The 26219-nt window shown below is 42.7% G+C and overlaps 1 protein-coding gene across 1 annotated transcript; it reads left to right on the plus strand.

The window, feature by feature from the left end:
- Nucleotides 1–713: 713 nt before the first annotated feature.
- Nucleotides 714–24869, plus strand: LOC311329583 (CMRF35-like molecule 3; the record flags this gene model as incomplete). Its single annotated transcript, XM_084461458.1, has 4 exons — nucleotides 714–771; nucleotides 1273–1467; nucleotides 1737–1814; nucleotides 24865–24869. The coding sequence occupies 4 exons, from the start codon at nucleotides 714–716 to the stop codon at nucleotides 24867–24869; spliced, it is 336 nt and encodes a 111-aa protein (XP_084317584.1).
- Between the last annotated feature and the right edge of the window lie 1350 nt (nucleotides 24870–26219).

The raw sequence follows: 26219 nt of genomic DNA on the forward strand, positions 1-26219 counted from the left end.
AGTTTACCACCTCAACTTGGATCGACTCTGCCTGGCCACCTGGGCAGTACCCGTGTTTAATTGTGTAGGCCATATAAAAACCCATCCCACAACATTCCCAGCTGTGAGGATGCACATGACGTGAGGACTTCCTGGATCAGCACGGCCATCTAAAACGATTTAGGATTAGCGTTTGTATTCCTAGACCAACATTGCGATCAACTAATCACAGCACTCTGACATCATCAGTATGCTTCTTTCAAAATACCTTTGTGCTGTGATTAGGATCTTTAAGACTGGCCCTGTGTGCTCCTACATACTATTTTTTACAGTGTTATTTTTTACATTGAACAGATAGGCTTACTCTAATACAGTACAGTACATAACTTACAGGCACGGTTAAGAGTTCAGTTCCTTGCTCAAGGGCACATTGACAGATTTTTAATCTACCCAGCTTGGGTATTTGAACCAACAAACCATTTGAATGCACCAGAGATGGAAAATAAACAACAACATACAAATTCAGACAGGTGGCATATAGATAGAGTCAAATGACAAATTTTGTTTATTATTTACACCATAAACTACGATGCATAAGCCTTACTGATGCATTGCATAATTTTATAAGGAAGAGAGATGTACAAATGTCTGTGTGGATCAGGAAATGCAACTTCAGTCTGCTGGGTTCCTGGGTTCTTAACACATCCTCCTCACAATCACTCTCTCATCCACTTATGGCTCCTGATCTCCTATCAGCTCTGTACATCCTACTCATCACCTCCACACTCTCTGGTAAGTGAGCTCAACTTGATTTATACTGCAATGTTCAGTAACAGGACATTAAGGTATTTTAATTATGAAATGGGTCATCCTTGTTTGTGAAACAGCAGCAGTTTGCTGCACTTCTCCTTTTCTAGTGGTTGCACTTTCTATGCACAAATAGATAAAATAGTTCCAGTAATCAAATGCAAAGGAGTACCAAGAAGAAGACTACTGGTTTCTGATGTAGACTAAATGCAATGCCAATCTGCAGTATGTAAAGAATCCACATTAGAATACATGATCAACTGTGTGTAAATATATATGTGCACTTGTGTGCATTTATAAATCCACTTATAATACAGAGGTGTCTTATGAATATGCATACTGTACAAACATGAGAAATGGCATTACACAGTGCTCATAAGCAGCATGACTTCCAACTGATGTGATATGAGAAATGAATGAGTCCATGTTCTCTATTTACAGGAATACATGGTTTATCCTCAGTGACTCAAGTCTCTGTGAAGACAGGACAGACCATCACCATCCCATGTCTCTATGATCAGGAATACAGAAACTATGTGAAATACTGGTGCTATGGATCTTTGTTTAATCATTGCTCTTATGTAGTAAGGACTGATAACCCTAAGACCACTGGAATTAACTCAATCTCTGATGATGTCATGCAGAACATCTTCACAGTAACCATGACTGACCTCCAGATAAGTGATTCTGGTGATTACTGGTGTGCTATAGAGAAAGACGGACCAGATGTGAGGTCTTATGTGTTCATATCAGTCTCTCGGGGTAGGTACATGACCTTCTATCTCATCTATCCTAGTCCAGAGGATGGAGCAAACCTCTGTTTAGAGTCTCTGTACTTTTATCTCATCATACTGCATAACATGGGTGACTTTATGTCCATATCATGCTCAGATTTGTAATATTCATATATGAACTTTGATACTCATCTGTCTGTGACCCTCACTCACCAGGTTCTGATCGTCTCTATGTGGATCAACAAAAGGTGACGGCAGTTGAGGGACTTGATGCCACTATACGTTGTTACTATGGTAACACTGGGGCTATGAAGTGGTGCCAGTTAGGTGGGTCTTGTGTGAATGGTGATTCTGGGAGTTTAGACGGTGTGTCAGTGGAACTGCTGCGAACCAATGGAAATGTTCTGGTAGTGACTTTGAGAGGACTGAAACGTAGACACACAGGCTGGTACTGGTGTGCAGTGGGAGATCTGCAAATGCCTGTTCACATCACTGTCAATGAAGAAACCACCACCTGGTACGTGGGTTTGATAGGGACTTTACCCTATAGATAATTTACTATAGAACTTCCCCCAGGATGTACACAGGCTTTACAGGAAGTAGAAGACTTGTCAACAACAGCGCTAGACAGCGTCTTATTGATCTTGCCTCTGTTAAAAGGACTATCGTATCTAGACTTCATTCAGATAGTGAAATTAGCACATAGTTTAACTGTAGGCTAATCATTGTCATGTGTTAAATGGAGGAGAACTATGTTTGTGATACTATCTTAGCGACTGGTGTTGATAGTCTCTGAAACCAAATCCCTTAATTTTTCTTTTTGGTACCATCAACACCAGTAAGGTCACAATGCTAAGATCTTACATTTCCTTTGCACAAAATAATAAAAGGCAAGGTCAATAAGATGCTAGCACTGTTGACGCATCCACTACTTCCTCTAATTAGTCTAGTAGGAAGGAGGGGTTCCCATGCACCCGAGGAACCTGTTGTTGTAATCTGTTTTTTTAGGACCCTAAATGTGTCTACTTAAGATTTTTGCCCAGATCAACTAATGTCCCATGGTGTCTGTTTGGCGGCCATTTTGAATTGATGTCCACGCGAATGGCGAAAACGCCAATTTTCATAATTCCTAAACCAGACCACATACAGAGACAAATGAACACATTTTTTCAAGTAATTCTGACAACAGGAATCAATTGGAAAGGTCACTGAAAAGGTAGGACCACTCTTTATTGCTGAAAAATAAACTCTTGAGTAGATGGCAGTCATATACTAGCTAATTGAAGACAAAACCCTGTTTCACTGGTCGTCATCTCTGTCCATCTCATCATCAATCTGTCACAAAGTGATCACAATGGTTGTTTCTTTTGAAATATCAAATGTAAATATAAAATTAAAAAAAATCACAAGTGGTGTACTAGCCTAGGCTATGTAATTACATAGTGGTTAGGTTCCCTTACTTAACTTTGGTGTTAGCCAAAACAAAAAGTTTTAAAAACTAATACCAATAATCTAAATAAATACTTAGAAACTCTACTCCGTTGTCTACTCATTCTTTACTGTTTAACCACTAGCTATAGAGAGTATGCACACGTGATGTTACAATGGCCTCATATGGCAATTAGAATGTAAACTGAGTGGCAAAACTAATATAGGCAATTTACATTCTAAATGCCAAAGACACATTGCTGCTGAGTTCCATCTGTGACATCACATGCACATGCATCTATTTTGCTCGCCTGCCTCCATGCCAAGATGCACTTATTCCCCATATACAGAGGGTGAACTACAGAGTGGCATGCAACAAGCGGGCCGCTGAGCCAATCTTTTGGAGGCCTAAACCGTATGGCAAAGATCAGGGGTGAGAAAAGACAGAAAAAGGGATTTTGTCTGTCTGGTCTTGTGCACCTATTCTGACCACATCACTCATTGACCTTTGATTGATTGATCTATTCAGAGTTGAGCTGATTTTCAGCATTAAAGAGTGGTCCTACCTTTTCAGTGACCTTTCCATTTTATTCCTGGTGTCAAAATTACTTGAAGTCTGTTCATTTGTCTCTATGTTGTCTGGTTTAGGAGTTATGAAAATTGGCGTTTTTGCCATTCGCATGGACATCAATTCAAAATGGCCGCCAAACAGACCCCATGGGACATAAGTTGATCTGGGCAACAAGCAAAAATCTTAAGTAGACACCTTTAGGGTCTGAAAAAAACGGGTTACAACAACAGGTCCCTCGGGTGCATGGGAACCCCTCCTTCCTACTAGACTAAATGTCTTTGTACATCCTGGGAAACGTTCTAAAATAAATGACCTATAGTGTGTTGTGTGATGTATCCTCCGTTGGTCAAGATATGCGTTTGCTAGCTAGTTAGCTAGCTACAGTTACAGCTCTAATACCAGCTAGCTAGCTAGCTACCTTGCTATTTACAGTGTACACAAGCACCATCCATGTCAACACAGGGGTTAGACGTGGACACAGGGATCAGGCTAATTTAGGAAATTGGACCCTGGAGTAGAGCTACTCAGATGGCGCTGAGCGGGCGCGCTCTCGCAATTGCTCAGTGCTCGCTGCCCCCGCTCCTCTGCACATTCGTGGTATGTGGACCACTGGCTCCACTCCGGTCTTGCTTGGCTATGGATTGCACGCATAATTCAACATTGGCATATGGATTGCACAGTGGTAAAGCGTGCAATTTGGACGCAAGTGGGCGCGATTGTGTTTTTGATAGGTCTACATAAAATAATTTGAAATCTATGAACTTGAAGCTATTAAGTTGGATATTTGTTATTTGTGGCAACAGTGGTGCAAAATAATGACCATGTCGACATTAATATTTAGATGACTGATTGTAATTTTGTGTATAGAATTAACTTTATTTTAATGCTATTTTAATAGTGCAACAATTAGAAGTATCATTTTAGCTTGAAGGGATGACAACCAGGCCAGGTCCAGCCTGGCTTATGTGCGTGGTTGGCTTGTTTCTGTTCAGGACTGGTAGGACGGAAGCTAGTCATGCCACTGAAATAGCTGTGAATTGAAATGACATGAAATATTGTCTGATAAATTAAGATAGGTCTTGTCCCCTGGACACATCAGTTCCAATGCTTCCAATCCTAATCCAGCACAATAAGAGCGGGATAGCCAGTTAGCTCATGAGCTCACAACAACTAGCAGCAGCTTCCATAACATTAATGGTAGCAGTTACACTGATGATTCCTGTAACGTTAGCTATTTTGCTGCAATTGGTTCAACTTCTGTTTCTGGACAGAGGTGAGGGATAAACCCAGACAACACAAGGCTAGCAGACCTATAGCAGGTCCCCGATGGACGAGTTAGTGGACCTCCGGCGGAATATAACACAAGACTAGCGGACCTACATTTGCACATCAAATGGCAAGCGGACCTCTGGCGGTTTATTAGTGTCAGGGACAGCGGTCCGCTAGTAATCCGAAATGCTCCCGCTATTGCTCCAACTCCATTCCACCGGTAGTTTATTGTCTATATTCTAGGCCCATTGGCCTTGGGCTTATGGATTCTATTGCTAAATTAACTTATAACATATTTTTGGTAACCCTTCCTTTCATAGTCCCCCAATTACTAAACATTTACCTTGTAAATACATGCAAAGTATAGCCTAATATATAATGAGTAATTACTGAGACACCTATACTGTAGGTAGAATTTCACAAATCACAATATTTATTAAAATGCTTTATGAATTACTGGGATTAGGGCCGAGAACAGGAGGAGCAGAAAACAAAACAGAGTTGCATACACAGAGAAACATAACAGTAGGCCTAAGCACAAGTCTAGTATATCAATGGGACTTGTAATTGGTCATTTAATTGGTCACCCAGTTTCTGTTATCAGTTTTACACAGTTAATTCATCTGCAAAACAGACTGTACATTTTCTTAAAAATAAGATCTTCCCCACCGGGGTCTTAAACCCCTGGTCTCCTGCATGGGAGACAGACGCTTTATCCACTACACTACCGAGTAACTTGAAAGTGTGCGATGTCATAGTGTTTTAGTTCCTATGGAATCTCTCCAGTACTTCCAAAAAAAAGGGGAAAGGAGAGTGAAAGGAGGGAGGCAGAGGGATGGAAAAGCCGAAAGTAAACGTAAGAATAGACCCACAGGCTAGCAGAGGGTGTGGGTTTTGTTTCCCAAAATCTTCCCCACCGGGGTCTTGAACCCCTGATCTCCCAAATTGGAGTCAGATGCTTTATCCACTACACTACCAAGGAACTTGAAAGTGTGTGATGTCAGTGTATTTATTTTTGTGAGCTGGGACCACTGCCTCTTGTGGTGGCAACATAGAAATGCAGGTCAACAACGGGACGGAGGGAGGGAGGGAGTGACAACCCGACAAATGCTATCTATGGTGCGCTGGCTTACAGCCACGCATAAAAAAGGTTTATTGTTGCAGGCATCATTGACAAATACAAACAAGTGGCTCTGTATTAGGCTATTATAACAGGAAGGTATTGTAGAACATTCGTTATAGTCATTTGAGTTCACACAATGGAACGGTTTACAAAATATTCTATATATATATATATATATATATATATATATATATATATATATATATATATAAAAAAAGAAGTTGTCTACAAAAATCCTGTAGGCTACAGAGGCTGCAGTCAATAGCTGCTTTCTACATGTGTTGTAGTTATTAGAGTCTACCTTTGCTGCCTCCTGGAACAATGATGTTATTTCTGGCAGCTTTGCCCTCTCCTGTTCGGCTTTCTCTCTCATTTTGTTTTTCTGAGCACCGCTTGGGTATTTGCGCTTCATTATTAGTTTTACCGGCAAAGCAATTCACGTAGGCCACTGAGCTTTAAATTAGCAATGCTTCCCGCTTTGTTTTCAACGCTGCCCAGCCTGCCAATGAGCATTTATGATCAGCCGGCTCGCCCTATCACAGGTGAGCAAATAATTATTAGAATGATACACTTGACGGGGTGCCTTGCAAGATATAAGGGAAGGGGGCCCGGCCTCTGCATTCTGTTCCCGTTATGACTTTGGAAATCTAAGAGGCTAAATGTAAAGAAAAAAAATCTAGTGGGGCTTCCTAAGCTCCGGGGCTCCCCCACACTGCGGGGGCCTCTGGTACGCCAGTGACGGAAGCGCTCCATAGAGCACCGGGCTGCTGAAGGTGCTCCTCTGCCTGACCAGGGTGTGATGAAGAGGGTGGAAGACATTGTCCATGATGGCCCTCAATTTGGCCAGCATTCTTCTCTCCAGTCATTGAGTCTAGGCTGATCCCCAGTATAGAGCCCCGCCCATCTGGTCAACTTGTCCGTCCTGTTAGTGACTGTTAAAGACTAATACAATATAGCCTAAGGGAATATTATGTATCTGTGTCTGATTCATGTGAACTCCATCGCTAGACTGACTTTATTTGAATGCTGATTAATTCTCTGGCCTTCTTCAGTCCCTTTGAGCTGAAAGCTCTGCTCATCCCTCTGAGTTTGCTGGTGCTGCTGATGGCTGGAGTCTTGGTTGCATGGAGGATGTTGGTAAGACGTAGTAAGTATTGTTTACTTTGAATGACAGTGATTATGACTAAATGGCAAAACAGCATTATTGTGACTATCATAATATAACATACTGTACATTATTATAACTGACAATTCATATTATCCTAAATGTCTGCAGAGAAATGTGTGTATTGTTGCTTTATATCAAATTAAGCCTTCAGTGAGTACTGTACATGACTGTATTATTTGATATTAAAGCCAGCTACTGTAAGAGTAACCTCCCTTTGTTCATTTCAGAAGAGGCTAAGGACCAGGCTCTGAACAGCCCAGTGGTAAGATACAGTAATGGAATGTGTTGTAACTGTAACTGTTAGGCCCTCCAATCAAAACACACCTCAACACCCAAAGACAATTCCTGCAGACTGATTTCACGTCAATAGATGTACAGTAAGGTACACTATCCTCTGTGAGTTTTCCACTTGCATTACCAGAGAAGTGAATGGTTTAGGTGTTCAAACTCTCTTATTTCTCCTTCTCCACTGCAGCCTCTCTCTGATCTTGAGCAGGAACCAACATACAGTAACATGCAACCCACCAGAGAGCTGGTAAAGCTGTCATCTTTCCCTCAATAGCAGTTATCTTTCTTGTTCCTCTGTGAATCTGAGGTGGATCTGAGGTCCATGTCAAGTGTGTTTCTTCTTCATTCAGAGCCGTCAGTGTGAGAAAGACCTAGAGGTGCTCTACAGTACTGTGTTTGCTAAGCAGTGCAGGACTCGGGTAAACATGGTACACGTTTTATACTGTATTTCTACATTGCACGCTCAAATTCATGTTTGCATTAATGGCATGTGAGAATGTTGTGTGAGGACTACGCTTTAGATTTAGCCAGCTGGCTAAAACCAGAACTTTTACTGAAATTATGATTAATGTGCACTGTAAAAATAAAGTAAATAACGCTTTGTGTTTTGTCTTCACTAGCAGAACCAACATCCTGACAACAGTGTGACCTACAGTTCTGTTGTCTACAAAGATGCGGCCCAGAATAAGGTAATAATGACATCTACTGTATTTACAAATATGTAGAGCAACTCCATCTCTCTCTGTCATTCAAGGTAGAGAGATCGAGAGAATGTGTCTGAAGTCCAAATTAATCCCTGTTCGCTGCCACTGACATTCATACGGTGCCTGTTTTTACCATATAGATAGAGGGTCAAATAGAGGGTATGTTTGCAGTGAGGATGAGTGTGACTAACTTGTTCTATGTTTTTGCTTCACTAGGACCAACCTCCAGACAATAGTGTGACCTACAGTTCTGTTGTCTACAACAGCGGGGCCCAGAATAAGGTAGTAATGACCATCCATTTAAAACACCAACTGCATCTGTCTTTAATTTTGCATCATAAGAGTGTGTCTGAAGTCTAAATGACACCCTGTTGACCAGCACCTCCCTCTGCCTGGTTCCTTCTCTCCAATAGGCCTCTGCACCAGCTGATGATGATGTTCACAACACTAACTCACTAACAGAGAGAGGTCAGTGAGTAAACATATCCTGACAGATGTCCATGCTTGCCTTCTCGATTGCTGCACTTTAACCCCTTACTCAAACATTCAGAGGTGCTGCCTACAGTGAGTATATATAGACCTGGGCTGCGTTTCCCAGAGCAATCGTAGTGCTATGTTCATTGTAAGATACGTTGTAAACTCTCCCTCTAGGTGGCACATCGTTTCCCTTCTTAGGCTAAGGTATACCTTATTTAAGGGATACTTTCCTAAGGGCGGTCTGAACCCATCGTAAGCTGTTCCTTAGTGATGCGCTCCATTCATCCCGTTATAGTTTTAGCCCGATTAGAGCAAAATTATACTTTTGAAAAGGAGAGTTGCAATATAGCGCACATCTATTCATTCAACCTTTATTTAACCAGATAAAAAAAACTCAGAGATTAAAATACAATACAAGAGTGACAACAAACGGTTAAAACATTCAGATACACAATACAGGTTTCAAATACACAGAAGTTGCAAAAGAAAAAACACTAGTCATTTAAAGCATTTACAATTACCTATGGTTTCAGATTCGATAGTCTTTATCATACATTTGAATTCATTAAGAGTTACTGTATCCTGTAGTTTCAGCTCAACTTGCAGGCTATTCCAAGTAGATGGAGCACAAACTCCAAAGGCCCTCTTGCCAAGTTCAGAATTATACTGAGGGACAGCCATTAACAAATAAGCCTATGAATGTAGCCCATAAGAACTTTGTTTTCTAATTAGGAAGCAAGACAAGTAGACAGGAAGTTTACCCAAAATGGCTTTGTAGATATAAACATACCAAGGGCTAATGCCGACGTATTGACAGAGAAGGCCAGTTTACTTTGGCATACATCTCTAGCCCACTAAGGGGCTGAATTGTGGAGTCCGTGGCGTGGACAGTGGCGTGGTGGCGAGACTCCGCCCCCTCAGGTCAGAGCTGGTCGGGGACAGTGTACCCCTCTCCAGGCCACCTACCCGCCAGCACCGGTGAAGACCATGTGTCTCTAGCCCACTCAGGGGCTGAGTTGTGAGGCCTGTGGCGTGGATAGTGGCGTGGTGGTGAGACTCCGCCCCCTCAGGTCAGAGCCAGTCGGGGACAGTGTACCCCTCTCCGGGCCACCTACCTGACTCCACCGGTGAAGACCGTGTGTCTCTAGCCCACTTAGGGGCTGAGTTCTGTAAGTTAGCCCACCTAATTATCAAAATAATATGAAAACAATTAAATAATAGATGGAACAACACGTGACAATATGAAAACACAGCAGAAATGAAAAGAATGATGTCATAGATTCTCACAGCCAATCCTAAATCCTCTAAGCTTAAACAACACTTGGCATGACACCACATCAAAGGAGAATGCAGGATGTCAACCTTACGGGTAGTGTTCAGCGAGGTGTCCGGAGGTGTTGTCTGGCTCGACGAAGGGAAGAGGCACGTGACTGATCGTCAGTCGCTCGGTTTGATGCAGGGTGTAGCGCGCCTGCCCTCCCGTTGAAACAGTGATGGTAGACTGTTGCGCAAACGTTGAAGTTCATGGAGGTTAGCGTTCAATCTCAGCGCTGCTCGGTGTACAGCAACTAAAATGGTTCAGAGTTTCAAAGTTACAAATGTCTCATTCAAAACCTCTGGTCTCGCCAGAGGTGGATCGTTTGATGAGTTTGTGGAACTTCCTAAGACTCTGGTGTCGACTACAGAGATCTTAGCTAGCAGTTCAGCAGTTCCACGGATACAGATTGACTTTCATAAATCAGACACAAGCTTGGATCCTGGGGTCATGTGTTACTCGGAGAACACAGAACCTGAGAGAGTTGAGAGAACTTGAAAGAGAGAGTGAGAGTGCCTGGTCCCTACTTAAAAAGGGCCAGAAATTGAGGTGTGTCCTGTTTGCATAGACAGCACCAATTGGTCACACAGTGACCCCCTCTCCCGTCATAAAAGGGGAGCCTGGAATCATCAAATATCCCTGTTATGGTTTCAACATATTACATATCCCCAACATGCATAATCTACTGATTCATGATTTTAGCTTCAGATTGATACCAAACATTGCTAGGTTGATTTAGCAGCATATGACCAGTTATCTACAACACACAGTAACACTTGGTTACAAATACAATGCATCAATGCCCATATTTTATTCCCAGGGCTTATTCTCATGGTGGTTGCATCACATAGTTGGGAGAAACAAGAAAGATAATGTCATTCCTTTGTCTCACTGTGTGAGTCGGCTGTTCAGAGATTTTTCTTGGAATGTGCTCTGGCTTTATTACCGCGGGGGATGGGGGGAGAAGGATGTCCCTTTATCAGGCCTCATCAGTGAGATGGTCTCACAATATGGTCTGTAGAATATTTGTCATGTCCATAATCTGCTACAAGGCCTTCTTGACCTACAGTAGGTAATTAATTCAGGTCCCCTTCTATTTATTGTGTCACAGCCAACTTATGCTTCATGTATACATCATGGCTGCATTACTATTAATATTGTGTTTAATTCATGGGTAGCGTATCCTGTCATATAAGACATTTTGAAATGCCTATCAACGTCTCCTACCTGACAGGATGCTCTACCCGTGAATTGAACATAACATAATAGGTGGTAGGTCATCCTGAGGAGGTAGGCTATATGCCAACTTTTCAGAACACCGGCTGAACAAAATCAGTCACCCATTTAGCTATCATCATCATTAGCTATCATCATTATAATTTTTTCCCTAGGCTTTCAAGAAGTCCCAGACTAGGCTGATGTCCCAATAAATGCTCCTTATTTTATATTTTGTAGACTATAATGTATGAAATGGAACTATCACAAGGTCTCGCCTTGACTCTTAAATAGATTAGCAGATGAGCTTTAGTAGGCATAGCTTCCTTTTTGTTTATATGAGATTGGGGTAAAATCTGAATGATTATGAGAACACTTGACAATGTACCTAACAATGTATCTTAAGACGCCCACTAAGGGATAGTCTAAGACACTCGTAGGAAAAGCTGTCCCTTCACCAAGGTATACCTTAAGAAGTGTTGTACATCGCCAAGGTACATCGTAACTGGGAAACGCAGCCCTGGTCAACTAGACAGGGTCTGTCTGTCTGTCTGATCATCTATCTACAACATTTTGAAGTGTGCCTAATCTCTCCAGCAGGTGGCAGCAGCACAGCAGTCCCTGGGTCCTCAGCTCCAGAGACGCACCAGCGGTCAGATCTGGTGCCTACAGTCTTGGAACATGCCTGGGGATCTCAGTAGGACAGGATCTACAGTACCTGACTTTATGTCCATTGGTTTGTTACAGGAACATGACAGTTGTATTAGACTGTCTCAGAGAAGAATCCTAGATCAACAGAGCTACAGTACTTAAGAATGTGTCAAAGCTGAGTATTCTGGATAACCTTGTTAATGCAAAGGTCAAATTAAGAGTGGTGGTGATCATTTGATTTCCCTGTCTTTTTGAGATTTTATCTTAATATCTCACTTTAAACATGGAACATACTTTGTCTGTATGAAATAGATGTATGACTTCATTTCTATGGATGAATAACTGAGATTAAACTTCAATTCAATTGTATGTCCACTTCTTTGCCTTCTGTCTGCTTGTGAAAGGTGCTATACAAATAGTTTTATTAACTTGAAACAAAGACAATGAAGAGAGTTGTTTAAATACTACTGTAGCTCCGTAGACTGTACTTAGTTCTGCTTCTCTCTAAGGGGGGCATTAACACCAAAACACAAGCAGGAAGTTATTGTCTGTAGGTAGCTATAGAGCCATTTCCTTACTGACATGCATCTGTCCTTTGGACACGCGATTAATGTCCTGCACAAGAAGTCTGTCCTCACATGGATGTTATGGTGAAGTGTTGGCGGAAGGTCGGACCCGAAGGCAGGCAATCAAACAATCAGGACCACAGAGAACAGTGCAAGAACAATGGGCCGACAGAGGAAAGCATGAGGGCTCATATACACAGGAGAACAATCAAGGAATGGGGAACAGGTGAGCGACGACACAACAAGACATGAGTGAAACTAATCAGAACACAAGTCAGGGAAACAAAGGGTTAACCAAACTACAAAACACCAAACATCAACAGGGGGCGCCAAAGAGGAGTGAACACAAACACAGGACACCCACCACACGAGGGCAAAGGAAACAAGGATGCAGAAGGTAACGGGGAGTGAGGCTGCGACTGGGACACAAACTAAACACAAGGAAGAATAGGACAATTAACACAAGACTATACACTAGGAGCAAAACATTACATGGTGACAATGCTGTCCTGTACAACTGCCTCCGGGGGAAGTGAGTCTCTGGGGAGGTGACAGGGCTGCAGCAGGCAGAGCCGACCCAGAGGGGCCGTGCCATAAGTGTGTTCACTGCAGCCTACTCCTTTACACGGGGAACGCTCTAAGGTGAGTCCCAGGGGAAGTGACAGGAAGTGCAGGTTAGGAGGGCTGCAGCAGGAAAGCACGGGTTCCGGGATCGGGTGAGTGACTGCTCCTTTACTGCTGTCACTCCTGGCGCAGGGCGTGCACGGAGGAAGGGAGGAATTAGGAGTAGGTGGGGGCTGGAGTAGTGAAGAGAATGTTTCAAAGGGTTTTTTAGGAGGTTAGAATTTTAGAGCAGAATAAAATGGCTTTAGCAGCAGATAGAAATGGAATATGGAATGAAGAGATTGGAAGTTAAGAAGGTCCTCTGGGAGTTTGCCTTCTCTCCATTTACGCTCAGCTCTTCTCAGGCTCCATCTATCAGTAGCCTACGCACTGAGTCCGACAGCCAAGGGGCAGGTGGAGTTGGCCGTGCTGGCCTGGAGGTGAGGGGACAGATTGTCCAAAAAAGAGGAAAAAGTGGAGAGAAGTTCAGTGGCAGTATCAGAGGGTAGGAGAGAGAAGCATTCAGGGGCAGGGAGGGCGGAGGTAACAGAAGAGGAAAGGTCAGTAGGGGAGAGCGAGCGGAGGTGGCTACGGGTAGTATCCATCTGTGTAGGAGGAGGAATTACAGGTGAAGAGGGAGTAGGACATAAAATAATGGTTTGAGAGATGGAGGGGAGTGACAGAGAGGTTAGGGATGGAACAGTGTCTAATGAAGATGAAATCCAGCTGGCTGCCGGCTTTGTGAGTAGGAGGAGAAGAGGAGAGGTGAAGATCAAAGGAGGAGAGGAAAGAGAGAGAGTTCCAATTTCTCCCTCTGGATGTTGAAGTCGCCGAGAAGGATGAGTGCCGACCCATCATCAGGGAAGTGTGAGATTAAAGTATCAAGCTCCTCCAGCAACCAAGGTGGTCTGGTGGGCGTTATACAACATCAATAGGTGTTGGAACACTCCAGTTAGGTGTCCTGCACATTCCTGTGGCTGATGTTGTCTGGGCCAGCTGCTTTGTTGATTCTTAGTTTGCCCTTACCTGGCTCTTTGGTAAATGGTAAATGGACTGCACTTATATAGCGCTTCTATTCAAAGGGCTTTACAATTAAGGCCTCTCATTCACCCATTCACACACACACCAGCCAGACTCACAGTATAACAGCTGTATTCTATTCTTATTCTATGCAGAATAAATCAACTGTCATCCAGCAAGCAGAGGTCCGGTCTGTCATTTAATACACAATGCAGAACTGTATATATGTATGTATGTATGTACGGATGGACAACACAACAGAACTGCATGAACAAATGGCCAGACAGGTCATTCATGTATGTGTATGTATGCTTTTATCCAAAGCGCTTTACAATGGCCACTCATTCACACATTCACACATACATTCACACACCAATGGCGGCAGCTGCCATGCAAGGTGCTAGCCTGCTCATTGGGCGCAATTTAGGGTTCAGTGTCTTGCCCAAGGACACTTCGACATGTGGACAGGAGGAGCTGGGATTCGAACCACCGACCCTCATTTTGCGGTCAAAATATGTATGCATATTTTGACCGCAATGAAGGCATTGTTTGGTTCTTCTGACTGCTGTGTGATTTTGTGTCAGGTCACCTGCCAGCTGTGTTGCTTCAGATTACATACAAAGAGGAAGTAACCAGGCAGTGGCATAAGATCTTTCATCAGAAATTGAGTCATTCGACACCTTAATGCGTAATGTACCAAAGCCATAGTTTGCGGTGTGGAGCAAGAACCACTATGTTCACAAACATATGACAACACTTTACATAAAGGTACAATAGCAAGAATGATTGTTGGGCAGGCATTTTGTAAGACTCAAAACAATGTTTTGTCATCAATTCACGGCAGTGTCTTACAATAGACGATCACAACATATACCATATAAATTACATCAATAGGGAGTGGTAAAATGTTGTGATGTTGCATCAGTAAATGATTTGCTTGTGTTGTTTTGCAATGGAGAATTTCAAGCAGACATTTCAATATTTAAATATCTGCAGCTTCTCAGGCCCTGTCTATCCTCTTTGTTCCTTTGTCTCAATGTTCAGTCTCATGCGCTCCCACTCTATCCCTCTTTCTCCATCTCTCTCAATGAACACTATTTTTCTACTGTAGCTTGATATGACCTCTGGAATCAACAGGCACAGGGAGGAGGGGTACAGACCAGTTTGATATGGCTGACCACTCAGCCAGTCTCTGAGGGGCACAAACGACAGGGGCACAGACAGGTGACAGCCTGTTTTCTGGAAAGTCTCTACATGAGTATCAGTCCCTAAATATACTGGTGAAACAGCAGGATGAAGAGCGTTTGAAGAGTTTCCATGGTTTCCGTATACGCTTAAGGAGATCAAATCATATTTAGACCAGAGTGGTCCTTTAAAATCTCCAGTACAATATTTTATTAAATTGTTGTATTTTAAGATTTATTATCTTTATCTTTTATTGTGATCTTCCATCTTCTTTTTCCTGCCTTTTGTTCATGTATGTCTATTTTTGTGTGAAGCACTCCATGCATGTAAATTATCTGTTGTAAAGCACTTATACGAATACAGTTATTTATTATTATTATTATTATTCATTTTATTTAGAAAGCACTTTCCGTTGTGAGACAATGTCAAAGTGATTTACACCATAACAAATTACTGACTGGTATGTTACATGAGGATCACTGATTGTGTTATTTAAGGAGGAAGAGAGATGTACTGTACAGATGTCTGTGTGGATCAGGAAATACAACTTCAGTCTGCTGGGTTCCTGGGTTGTTAACACATCATCACAATCACTCTCTCATCCACTTATGGCTCCTGATCTCCTATCAGCTCTGTACATCCTACTCATCACCTCCACACTCTCTGGTAAGTGAGCTCAACTTGATTTATACTGCAATGTTCACTAACAGGATATCAAGGTATTTTAATAATGAAATGAGTCATCCTTGTACACGGTGTGATGCTCTGGAGTTTGTGAAACCACTGCAGTTTGCTGCAATTCTTTTTTGTAGTATTTACAAAAATAGAAAGAATAGTTATAGTAATCAAATGCAGTAGCCTACTATTATCTATAAAAAGTCTCCTAGTTTATTATGTTGATTAAATTAAATCTATGTACAGTACACTATTTGAATACATTAGCAATTGTGTGTAAATACTAAACGAGTAAACTCAGTTATAAATCATTAATCATGAGGTTTCTCTTATGAATGTACTTTTCTCTAGTGTCAAGCAGGAGAAATGGCATTATTCTACAGAATATTCAAGGAAGTTATAAGCAGCATGACTTTACCAATGTTATATAAGAAATTAGACCATGTTTTCTGTGTTTGCAGGAATATATGCTTTATCCTCAGTGACTCAAGTCTCTGTGAAGACAGGACAGACCATCACCATCCCATGTCTCTATGATCAGGAATACAGAAACTTTGTGAAATACTGGTGCCATGGATCTTTGTTTAATCATTGCTCTTATGTAGTAAGGACTGATAACCCTAAGACCACTGGAATTACCTCAATCTCTGATGATGTCATGCAGAACATCTTCACAGTAACCATGACTGACCTCCAGATAAGTGATTCTGGTGATTACTGGTATGCTATAGAGAAAGAGGGACGAGATGTGAGGTCTTATGTGTACATATCAGTCTCTCAGTGTAGGTACATGACCTTCTATCTCATCTATCCTAGTCCAGAGGATGAGGAAACTTTACTGTACTTTTATCTCATCATACTGCATAACATGGGTGACTTTATGTCAATATCATGCTCAGATTTTTTATATTCATCATATGAACGTTGATACTCATCTGTCTGTGACCCTCACTCACCAGGTTCTGATCGTCTCTATGTGGATCAACAAAAGGTGACGGCAGTTGAGGGACTTGAGGCCACTATACGTTGTTACTATGGTAACACTGGGGCTATGAAGTGGTGCCAGTTAGGTGGGTCTTGTGTGAATGGTGATTCTGGGAGTTTAGACGTGTGTCAGTGGAACTGCTGCGAACCAATGGAAATGTTCTGGTAGTGACTTTGAGAGGACTGAAACGTAGACACACAGGCTGGTACTGGTGTGCAGTGAGAGATCTGCAAATGCCTGTTCACATCACTGTCAATGAAGAAACCACCAACACCGGTAAGGTCACAATGCTAAGATCCTGGAGAGAGAGTAAGGAGTGTTTTGTCTACATTTCATTCATTCAGTAACTGGATGAGGATTTTTTTCTCTAAGTATTTCTTCAACCCCCTTACTTTGAAAAAGATTTAGATATTTTCTACAGATTAAATGCTTAACAAGTTTCATGTGCTTGCCTCATCAGTGTACATTACTGTACACATTACTGTACATTAGTTCTTACTGTACATTTGCGGCAGCACAAGCTCCAAACTCAAGACACATTTGACAATTGACACACAACCCTTCTCTCCACATGCCTTGGGACCATAGGAGCTAACAGCCATACAGATGATTACCAAAGGTCTGTACACACAAACACACAATGATTACAGTAAAACTGTGTGCTAATTTCACTACCAGAGAATTCTCCTATTAGAGGCAAGGTCAGTAGGCTAAGATACTGTCCTGCGCTGAGTATGCACGTGCACGCGTGTGTGTAAGTGTAATATATGGGTAATATCACATTCATTATTTCCTCTAATGATTGTGTACAGTAGGCTAGCCTACATCCTGGGGGAAATTGGTTTCACAAATAACCCACAACAGTTGCTTGTCGGTTGTATCATTAATATCTCTTTTCATAAAATAAAATAAAAATCATGTTAAGCATTTGTTGTTCCATTGTTTGTGTTTTTCTTTTTGAAAAACTTTTTGATGTTTGATGATGATATGCAGATTCTGTTGAGTGAAAACTTGCAGCAACTCCTTTCATGCAGCTTATGACCTTCCTACTGTATGTAAATGTTTTGGAATGCAGAATGATAAAGTCTGGAAACCATATTGTTTCATGCACAGGTCTGAGAGAATAATCTTCTACCTGCTGAGAACAGGAAGTGCAGTGTTCTTCTTCCTGTGCACGGTCATTGCCGTGCTGATAATCAGGGCTAACCGACGCCAAGGTGAAGCAGACTGACCAATCAGACGGGATGAACAGCTCACTGTTGCTAAGCCTCTATGAAACTATCCCTCTCTTTCATTGAGTCTCTCTCTCTCACACACACACACACACTCTCTCTCCCTCTCTCTCTCTCTCTCTCACTCTCTCTCTCTCTCTCTCTCTCTCTCTCTCTCATATTTTTGTGTTTTAAGCCTGTGTTGCAGGGCAGGACGATTTCCAATTCTCCTATCTTTATTAGACTCAGATTTGTTTTAGCCAAGTAGTTTTTCACGCATACTAGGTATATTTTCTGGACTGTTTGTGCATTCAATAAATAGTCAACAATAGACAGGGTGCAAGAACAAGACGGGACAGTAATAATGACAGCACTGTGCAAAATATATAATAGTGCAAGAAGTAAAGGGGAAATACAATAATATGTGTAATGTATTTTATATAATACATGTGCAGTGTGTTCATGTATGTGCAATGTGTTTATATAATAGGCTATATGTGTGATGTGTTCTGTATGTGTAGTGTGATCCTGTGTACAATAAAATCAAAAGTCATGTGCAAGTGGTGCTGCAGAGTCAGAGTCAGAGGGGGTCACGAGTCTTGTTGATGAGGCTGGTAGCAGTCGGGAAGAAACTGCTTCTCTGACAAGAGGTCTTGGTCCTGATGGACCGCAGCCTCCTGCCAGAGGGGAGTGGTTCAGAGTTTTTTCACAAAAAGTATGTTACCAATTTATTAAATGTCAATACATTTCTGAAAAAAAAGTGTCTGCTTCAATAACTTTGCCAATATCTAAATTAGAAAGCTCAAACCAATTGTGTATTATTCTAATCATGACATGACTTTGATTTTCAGGAATAATGGATTTCCCAATTTATTAAAAATAATATAGCAATTAGAAATACATCTCCTTAGATCAATAACTCAAACCATTTGGAGATTATTCTATTCATGCAGGCCTTGTTTCACTAGTTGTAATTACAACACCAGTTGTTGTTCATTAATTTAACACTAATGCTATTCACTGACCACTAATCCTATTGTCTTTTAATTAACAAAAATACAGCGGTTGAGCTAGTTTTAAAAGATGTACAGTAGCCTATCTTTAGTCTGGTTTTCATATTAACTACAGTAGCCTACTTTCTCATGCCAATATGCTGAGATATGTGGCGAAGCACCGTTGAAATGAGTAACAGACGCCATATCAGTCCTCTTTCAGTTTGTGTATAGCTACTGCGAATCTACAGAAAAGGTTCATTTCGATTAATCTTCTTAAAACATTCTCAAAGTTAATTTTCATAAACACAGGAGATGTAGGCTAATCTACTGTGTCCCATTCATGGCTAACCCAGTGTGAACAAGCTAGATAGAATACGTGTGCATGGAACACTCGAATCATCACGTTTTCTCTGCAGTGATGAATGCCCTCTTTTGTGAAGATTCTTCAGTAGGCCTAGCCCAGTTTTTTTGCACTTTGTTGTAAATGGTAGTTCTTTTTTTTCCCCACAAAGAAGAGTACGATGTTCGTTTTGAATGCAGTGATCATCGAAATTAAATAAATATTTTGATAAATTCACTATTTGGTACTATTCTTATTCATCAGCGTCCTCTACAACTCAAATCGCATGTGACGCAAGAACGTTTTCACTTTCACCAGTAGGGGGCACTGCAAGACAGGACATTACATCCATGCTACTAACGAACCGAACTGGCTTTAGGAACGAGCATGGATGTAGAGGTCTTCTCGGGTCTAAAATGTGGACCCGAAACCGAGATGGACCCGAGACATTTGTTCCGAGATCCGACTAAATCTGATCATTTTTTAAAATATGTATACCGGACCCGATTTTGTCTGAGAGCAGGAGTAGGACAGAGACCCGAGACCCGAGTCGGATCGGGTATTTTATGATGGAATTGCGATTTCCTCTCAATCTTGACAGGATCAATCGCTGTTTTGTCAGGCTGTGATGTGGCAGCATGGAAATGAAACGGCCGTAAATAAATAAGGCTACACAAAGCTGCCACTAGGTTTTACCTCTTTATATTCATTTTCTTTCAGCTTATTTTTCACAAGGTAGGCTACTGGTGGTGGCTGCCATATCTCCGCTCGCGTCGCGCCCGCGGTCTCACTGAATTCGCGTCATGCGTTTCTCTCGGGTATTACGCATAATGACACAGACCCGAGACCCGAGGTAATAGAATCGGATCCACCCGAACCCAATTGACCATAATAAAAGCGTGGAAATGTGGACCCGGACCCGTACGGGTCTCGGGTCCAGTTCGGGTCCTCTCGGATTTACCCGACCCGTGAAGACCTCTACATGGATGTATTACTGTGAACGACACACTGTTCTAGCCCAGCGCAGCTTTGAATGTAGCCTACTTTACTCTCATAATGAAAAGAAGCAATGTTCTTAGGAACTAGTATAGATATATGTCCACTCTCCTCACCTGGCTTCACGGCTATACAACTGGGAGAAGACAGAGGGTTATGGCTAACGGCATAAGCAATGCACATGGAAAGATATTACATCTGACGTTCCACAAGGAGGCGTTGTTTCACCTTATCTGTTCACATCTCTTTCAAGATACACTTGACATAGGGTATGCTGATGACAGCGGGCTATCCCGTGCCATTAGACTGACATGGAAGCAAGGCAGCTTGAGGAATGGGTTGCAGACATGCAAACAACATGCTCCTTAATGCCAGGAAGTCAGTGGAGCTGAGAATGTGCTTCGCCAAGAACCCTCCCCATCCGCCCTCTCTGATCGTCGATGGCAAGGCTGTTCCTGTTGTCATGAGTGCCAAATACCTGGGGTTCTACCTGGACAACCAACTCAGTGGGGACATTCACACCGACGAGGCTGTGAAACTGATGTCAAGAAATGGGCTCCCTGTAGAAAACCTGGTTGAGATTTATAACACACTGAACAGACCAAGTCTGGAATATGGGAATGTGCTGCTGGTGGGCTGTAGGCTAGACAGCAAAACAACGCGACACCATGGACAGAGTTCAGAAAAGGGCTGTCAGAATAATGACCAGGTCCACAAACAGCCCTCTGCACCTCCCAGACCTCCAGACTAGAAGAGAAGAGTGTGAGGCTAATCAAAGACATTCATCAGCCTCCCCATCCACCCCACAGCCTCCCCCCTCCTAGCGAGGGAGAAAGGACCGGCCGGCTTCTCAGGAAAAGCAGTCAGTTGTCACTCACACAGATCAGAACAAATGGACTGAGAAACTGCGGCATCACACTTTTTTTTAACTCTCTCTAAATTATACAATGTTTTAATGATGTTTATCATGATGTTTATATATGATTATATTGGATGCTTTGTGATTTGTGTATCTCTGTAGGCCTATATTATGAATAATTCAATTTGTAAAGATTGCAAAGCAGAATTATTAAACTCAAACTCAAAAAAGATATTATAATACTATAGCCTAATACCATAAACTCACACTATCATTAAACAGGCCCATCAGTCCCAAACCCATATGTTCAGGAGAAAGGTGCGACAGTGCATGCAGTCTAAACTGAATAGAATTTAGATTAAATTTCCGCAGTCCAAATAACCTGCCTATGCAGGCTTTTTCATTCTCCACCTCGTTCCCGTCATCTCACAGTGACTTTTCTTATTAATGGAAGGAATGAATTTTAAAAACCCTGACCACCACTCGCTCATAAGAGGGTTTAAAGAACTCCAGGGAGAAGTTCTGCACACTAAATTAAATCTAAAAGCTACCATCAGCCTGCTGTAAACCTTGTTATTTCAGGCCGGAGGCAGCGTACAGGCCTACTCCTGACACCCCGGCCCAGCAGCAGGAGTGAATCGTTGCTGTGTGAGGAGCGGTTTAACCCAGCTCTGGGCTGATCGATGTTCAAGCCACAGCTGAACATCAGAAGCCTGATGAGAAATCCGGTAACTGAAGTATCCTACCTTTCATTGCAAGTTTAATTACCTACACACATACTATGACTTGCACATACTAGGCCTATTGAGATTACTTGTATAAATAGGCTACATGTGAAGAGCATGCGTACACATACAGTAACTGAAAAACGTACGTAGGCCTACACATTTGAAACATTGATACAAATATATGTGAAACACTTGCACCTGTATTAATTATTTTTTATATATATTATTTTAATCCCAGTATGTTTGTATGTATGTATGTATGTATGTATGTATGTATGTATGTATGTATGTATGTATGTATGTGTGTGTGGTGTGTGTGTGTGTGTGTGTGTGTGTGTGCGTGTGTGTGTCTTTTTGTGTGTGTGTTCCTCCTGGGGAAGGGCTGCCCTCACCGGGACCTGGCCATCATCATTGAGGACAGTGGTTACGTCGACTCGGACTGCGAGGAATCTGGGTGAGACCCTGGATGACCAACTGTCGTTCGCCGCACATATCACATCCTCACACGCTCTTGCAGATTCCTGCTCTCCAACATCAGTACAAGTTCTCCCACACTACTTCCCTTCTCCGTTCGCTACACTGGCTCTCTGTAGCAGCTCACATCCAGTTTAAAACTCTGGTACTTGCCTACAGGTCAATGAAAGGAACAGCCCTCTCCTACCTCCAGGCCATGGTCAAACCCTACACCCCGACCCCCCCCCCCCCCCCCCGTGACCATGTCGATCGACCGCAGCGGCCTTGGAGTGACGGGGAACCAGTTGCCCCAAGGTAGCAGACCACTACGCTCTGCTACCTTGGGGTGACTGGTTGCCCCGTCACTCCAAGGCCCCTGCGGTCGATCGACATGGTCACGGCTCTTCTCTGTCCTGGCCCTGCAGTGGAGGAATGAATTGCTCACTGCAGAGTTGCTGCCCATCTTTCGCCGCAGCCTCAAAACTCACCTCTTCAAGAAGTACTACCACGATCCTCCCTCTTAAGCACCTATTGTACTTTTAGATTGCTATTCTTGCCCTTTGCCCTCATGTTATGGAAATTATGTATTATTAGATCTTAACTGAACTTCTTTAACATATTAGACCTTAGTTGAACTAATTTAATTAAATTAAAATTAAATTGTTGTTTTGGCCATTTAGAGCTTGTTTTCACATTCCTTGCATAGAAAATAATATTGTGCATCTACCATCTTATGGTTGTATAACTAAGTGCCTTTCATTGTCTTCGCTCGCACATTCCTCACCACGTCTCTGTCGACAAAACAGGAATCCACCTGGGCTGGGGGGGCGAGCGATGGCCTGGAAGCAACTCAGATGTCGAGGCTGCTATCGTGACTGTAAACATGTTGACTGTATCTGCAGATCTGGGCCGCCATTTCTCAGATTACAGACTGCTGTCTGCATGAAGCAACTTGAGTTTGCGGCCCCCTTCTCAAGACGGGTTATTGTGTTGTTTGTGGGCTGTGTTGTATGCGGTTATTGTGTTGTTTGTATGTGTTGTATGTGGTTATTGTGTTGTTTGTATGTGTTGTATGTGGTTATTGTGTTGCTTGTATGTGTTGTTGTACGTAATAAACTTGGTTCAACTTAGAACATTGGCATTCAAATTCCTCCTGAACAATACTTTGTCACAGAAAATTACACAACACTTCAGCACTAGATTATGCTCTTAGTCACTTGTTTTAGAAAGGAGATGCACTTGTGAGTTCTGGCAAGTAGTAGTACATTGGCTTTTCCTGTGTTAAATGCAATTATTGAAAGTCACTTTGGATAAAAGCATCAGCTAAATGACTGTAATGTTCTGTATGTATCTGTGAGTGTTTCAGTAGTGAGTGTATCTCAATATTTAAGTCCCACATGGCCCCTCATAGAAAGTTGACTTGGCATACATGACACAACCATACTGTAGGTTTCTTGTTAAACTAGGAAATATAATTTATTGCATAAAAATTATATTTAGTTACAGGTAAGAAGGCTAGACATTTATGTACAATTACAATTTGTAGTTTACAGAGTTGAACAAATCCTTTTTGTCTCTTAATTCTGTTTTTCGTAAACCCAATCTGGACAGACAGGAATCAAAGGCTCGTCTTTGACAGGAGTGATTGTGTGGTCATGTTCCGGTCCAGGTCCCGTGGTGGGGAGGTGATTGTGTGGTCATGTTCCGGTCCAGGTCCCGTGGTGGGGAGGTGATTGTGTGGTCATGTTCCGGTCCAGGTCCCGTGGTGGGGAGGTGATTGTGTGGCCATGTTCTGGTCCAGGTCCCGTGGTGGGGAGGTGATTGTGTGGTCATGTTCCGGTCCAGGTCCCGTGGTGGGGAGGTGATTGTGTGGTCATGTTCCGGTCCAGGTCCCGTTGTGGGGAGGTGATTGTGTGGTCATGTTCCGGTCCAGGTCCCGTGGTGGGGAGGTGATTGTGTGGTCATGTTCAGATCCAGGCCCTAGGAGTGTCTGGTGGGACTCATGTCAACTCTCTGTACTGGTAACCAGACTGCATCGTCCCAAGGTTTAGGGAGAGAGTGGTCAGTAGTCAAGGGCGTTCAGAGGTTAATATCTGTTTAGAGCATATTTTTCTGTCAGGCAGGATCCATAATGAAATGCTCATAATGTTCATCATCGTCAACATCACCACTGCCAGCATTTCACCTCTCAGACTTTTTATTACAACGGTTCTGTATCATGTTTAACTCACTGGACTAACAAAGGATCAGCTCAGCCTTGTCTGCCTGCTCCATGACCTCTCACTGAAAAACAATAAACTCTTTCAGGGAACAAAGATCAAATGATTCACTGTTCGTTTGTACTTGCATAGTACTTATGAGGGAAGGCGAATCTCAAGTCGGTGCGCACACACACATGCACACACACACACACACGCATGGACACACACACACAGTCTTAATTTATTTTGCTTTCATTCACACAGTGACAGAGACATGGAGATGAGATACTGCCTGTGTTTTGTGTCTTGTGGTCTCAGAGTAGAACACTTTTTTTTGCTTCAAGGGATAAAAACCCATCAACACAGACAGAAATATTCAGTAATGAAATCATTACTGATGACTGCATGTTCCGGGGCGATCGGGGACCATAATTGAAATAAAAACATGACGATGCAAGTAGCCTAACTTGAGGACAAAGCAGGCAGTTGTGTGAAATGATTAACAATCAGCTGTCAGGAGGGACAGGGAGATAGTAGGGGAGCAGAGCGGCAGAGTCTGAGAGAGGGAGAGAGATTAAGAGAAAGACACGAGGGGGGTGACAGGTACAGAGAGGGGCATTGAAACACGGTATGGAAAACTTGAAGTAATGCTCCATCGCTACCAGTTCAACACCAGGCGAGGCTAACCTGCAGTTGTGCAACATCGATCATTCTGGGCCGACAACAAGAGCAGCGCGGCTGGTCTCTGGTCAGTTGCAGAGCAGACAACTGGACAACGGGACAACAGAGCAGAGCTGCTCTTCGCCTGGACCGTGTTGTTCCACATACTACATCTGGCAGGCCCAGTGAATACAGTACATGAACACCATATTGAAATAACAAATTAAGTAGAAAATATGTTCCGTCATCTGTAACCTAGCTGTCCTGTGCGGCCCTATAGCTGTCTGAGGGGAGCTCCTTAAAACAAGAAAAGCATCGCAAAACTGAAAAGGTCCTCAAAAAGCATCTCAGTAATCAAGGACAAACAACAACAACAACAAGGATGAGCCTAACAGCAGCGACATCAACGGCAGAGAAAAAGAGAAATCAAATATGGATAAATAACTTAAAAAGAGTGTTCCCTCAGGGAAATTAAAGGGCGCACAGAGCTCTCCTGAATCTGAGAGGGCGAACAAGCGAGCACGGCGGATAGAGAGGAGAGAAAGGAAGAAAGAGAGAGAGAGGAGAGGGGGATGACAGAGAGGAGAGGAAATCTCCTGTGGGTCTGGGTGATATTACCAGGGCTTTGAGGCACGGCTGGATACAGTTTTAAGAAGCAGTCTGTCCAGTCACCAGTCCCCCCAAAAAAACAGTCTACACCTGCCTGCCTGTCTGTCTGTCACCTGAGGTGTTGGAGACAGGTCCTAACCAATCGTAGCTTCGTGCACGGCGTAACCGTGGGGACCTCAAACATCGCCGGTCGCTAGGAAACAAAGGCCCGCCATGAGGTGAGAGGGTGTTTAATCATGCACTCACACTGCGCCTCCAGTATGTTGGAAGTGTGTGTGTGTGTGCGCCTGTACATGTGTATGTGTATGCAAGCTGTGATTTATGATTGCTCGATGCGTGTGTGTGTGTGTGTCCAAGCATTGCCGTTAAGTAAACAAAAAATGTTTATTTTTGATCGTTGTTTC

The sequence above is a fragment of the Borostomias antarcticus genome (genome assembly GCF_949987555.1).
Source record: "Borostomias antarcticus genome assembly, chromosome: 2".
NCBI lineage: Eukaryota > Metazoa > Chordata > Actinopteri > Stomiiformes > Stomiidae > Borostomias > Borostomias antarcticus.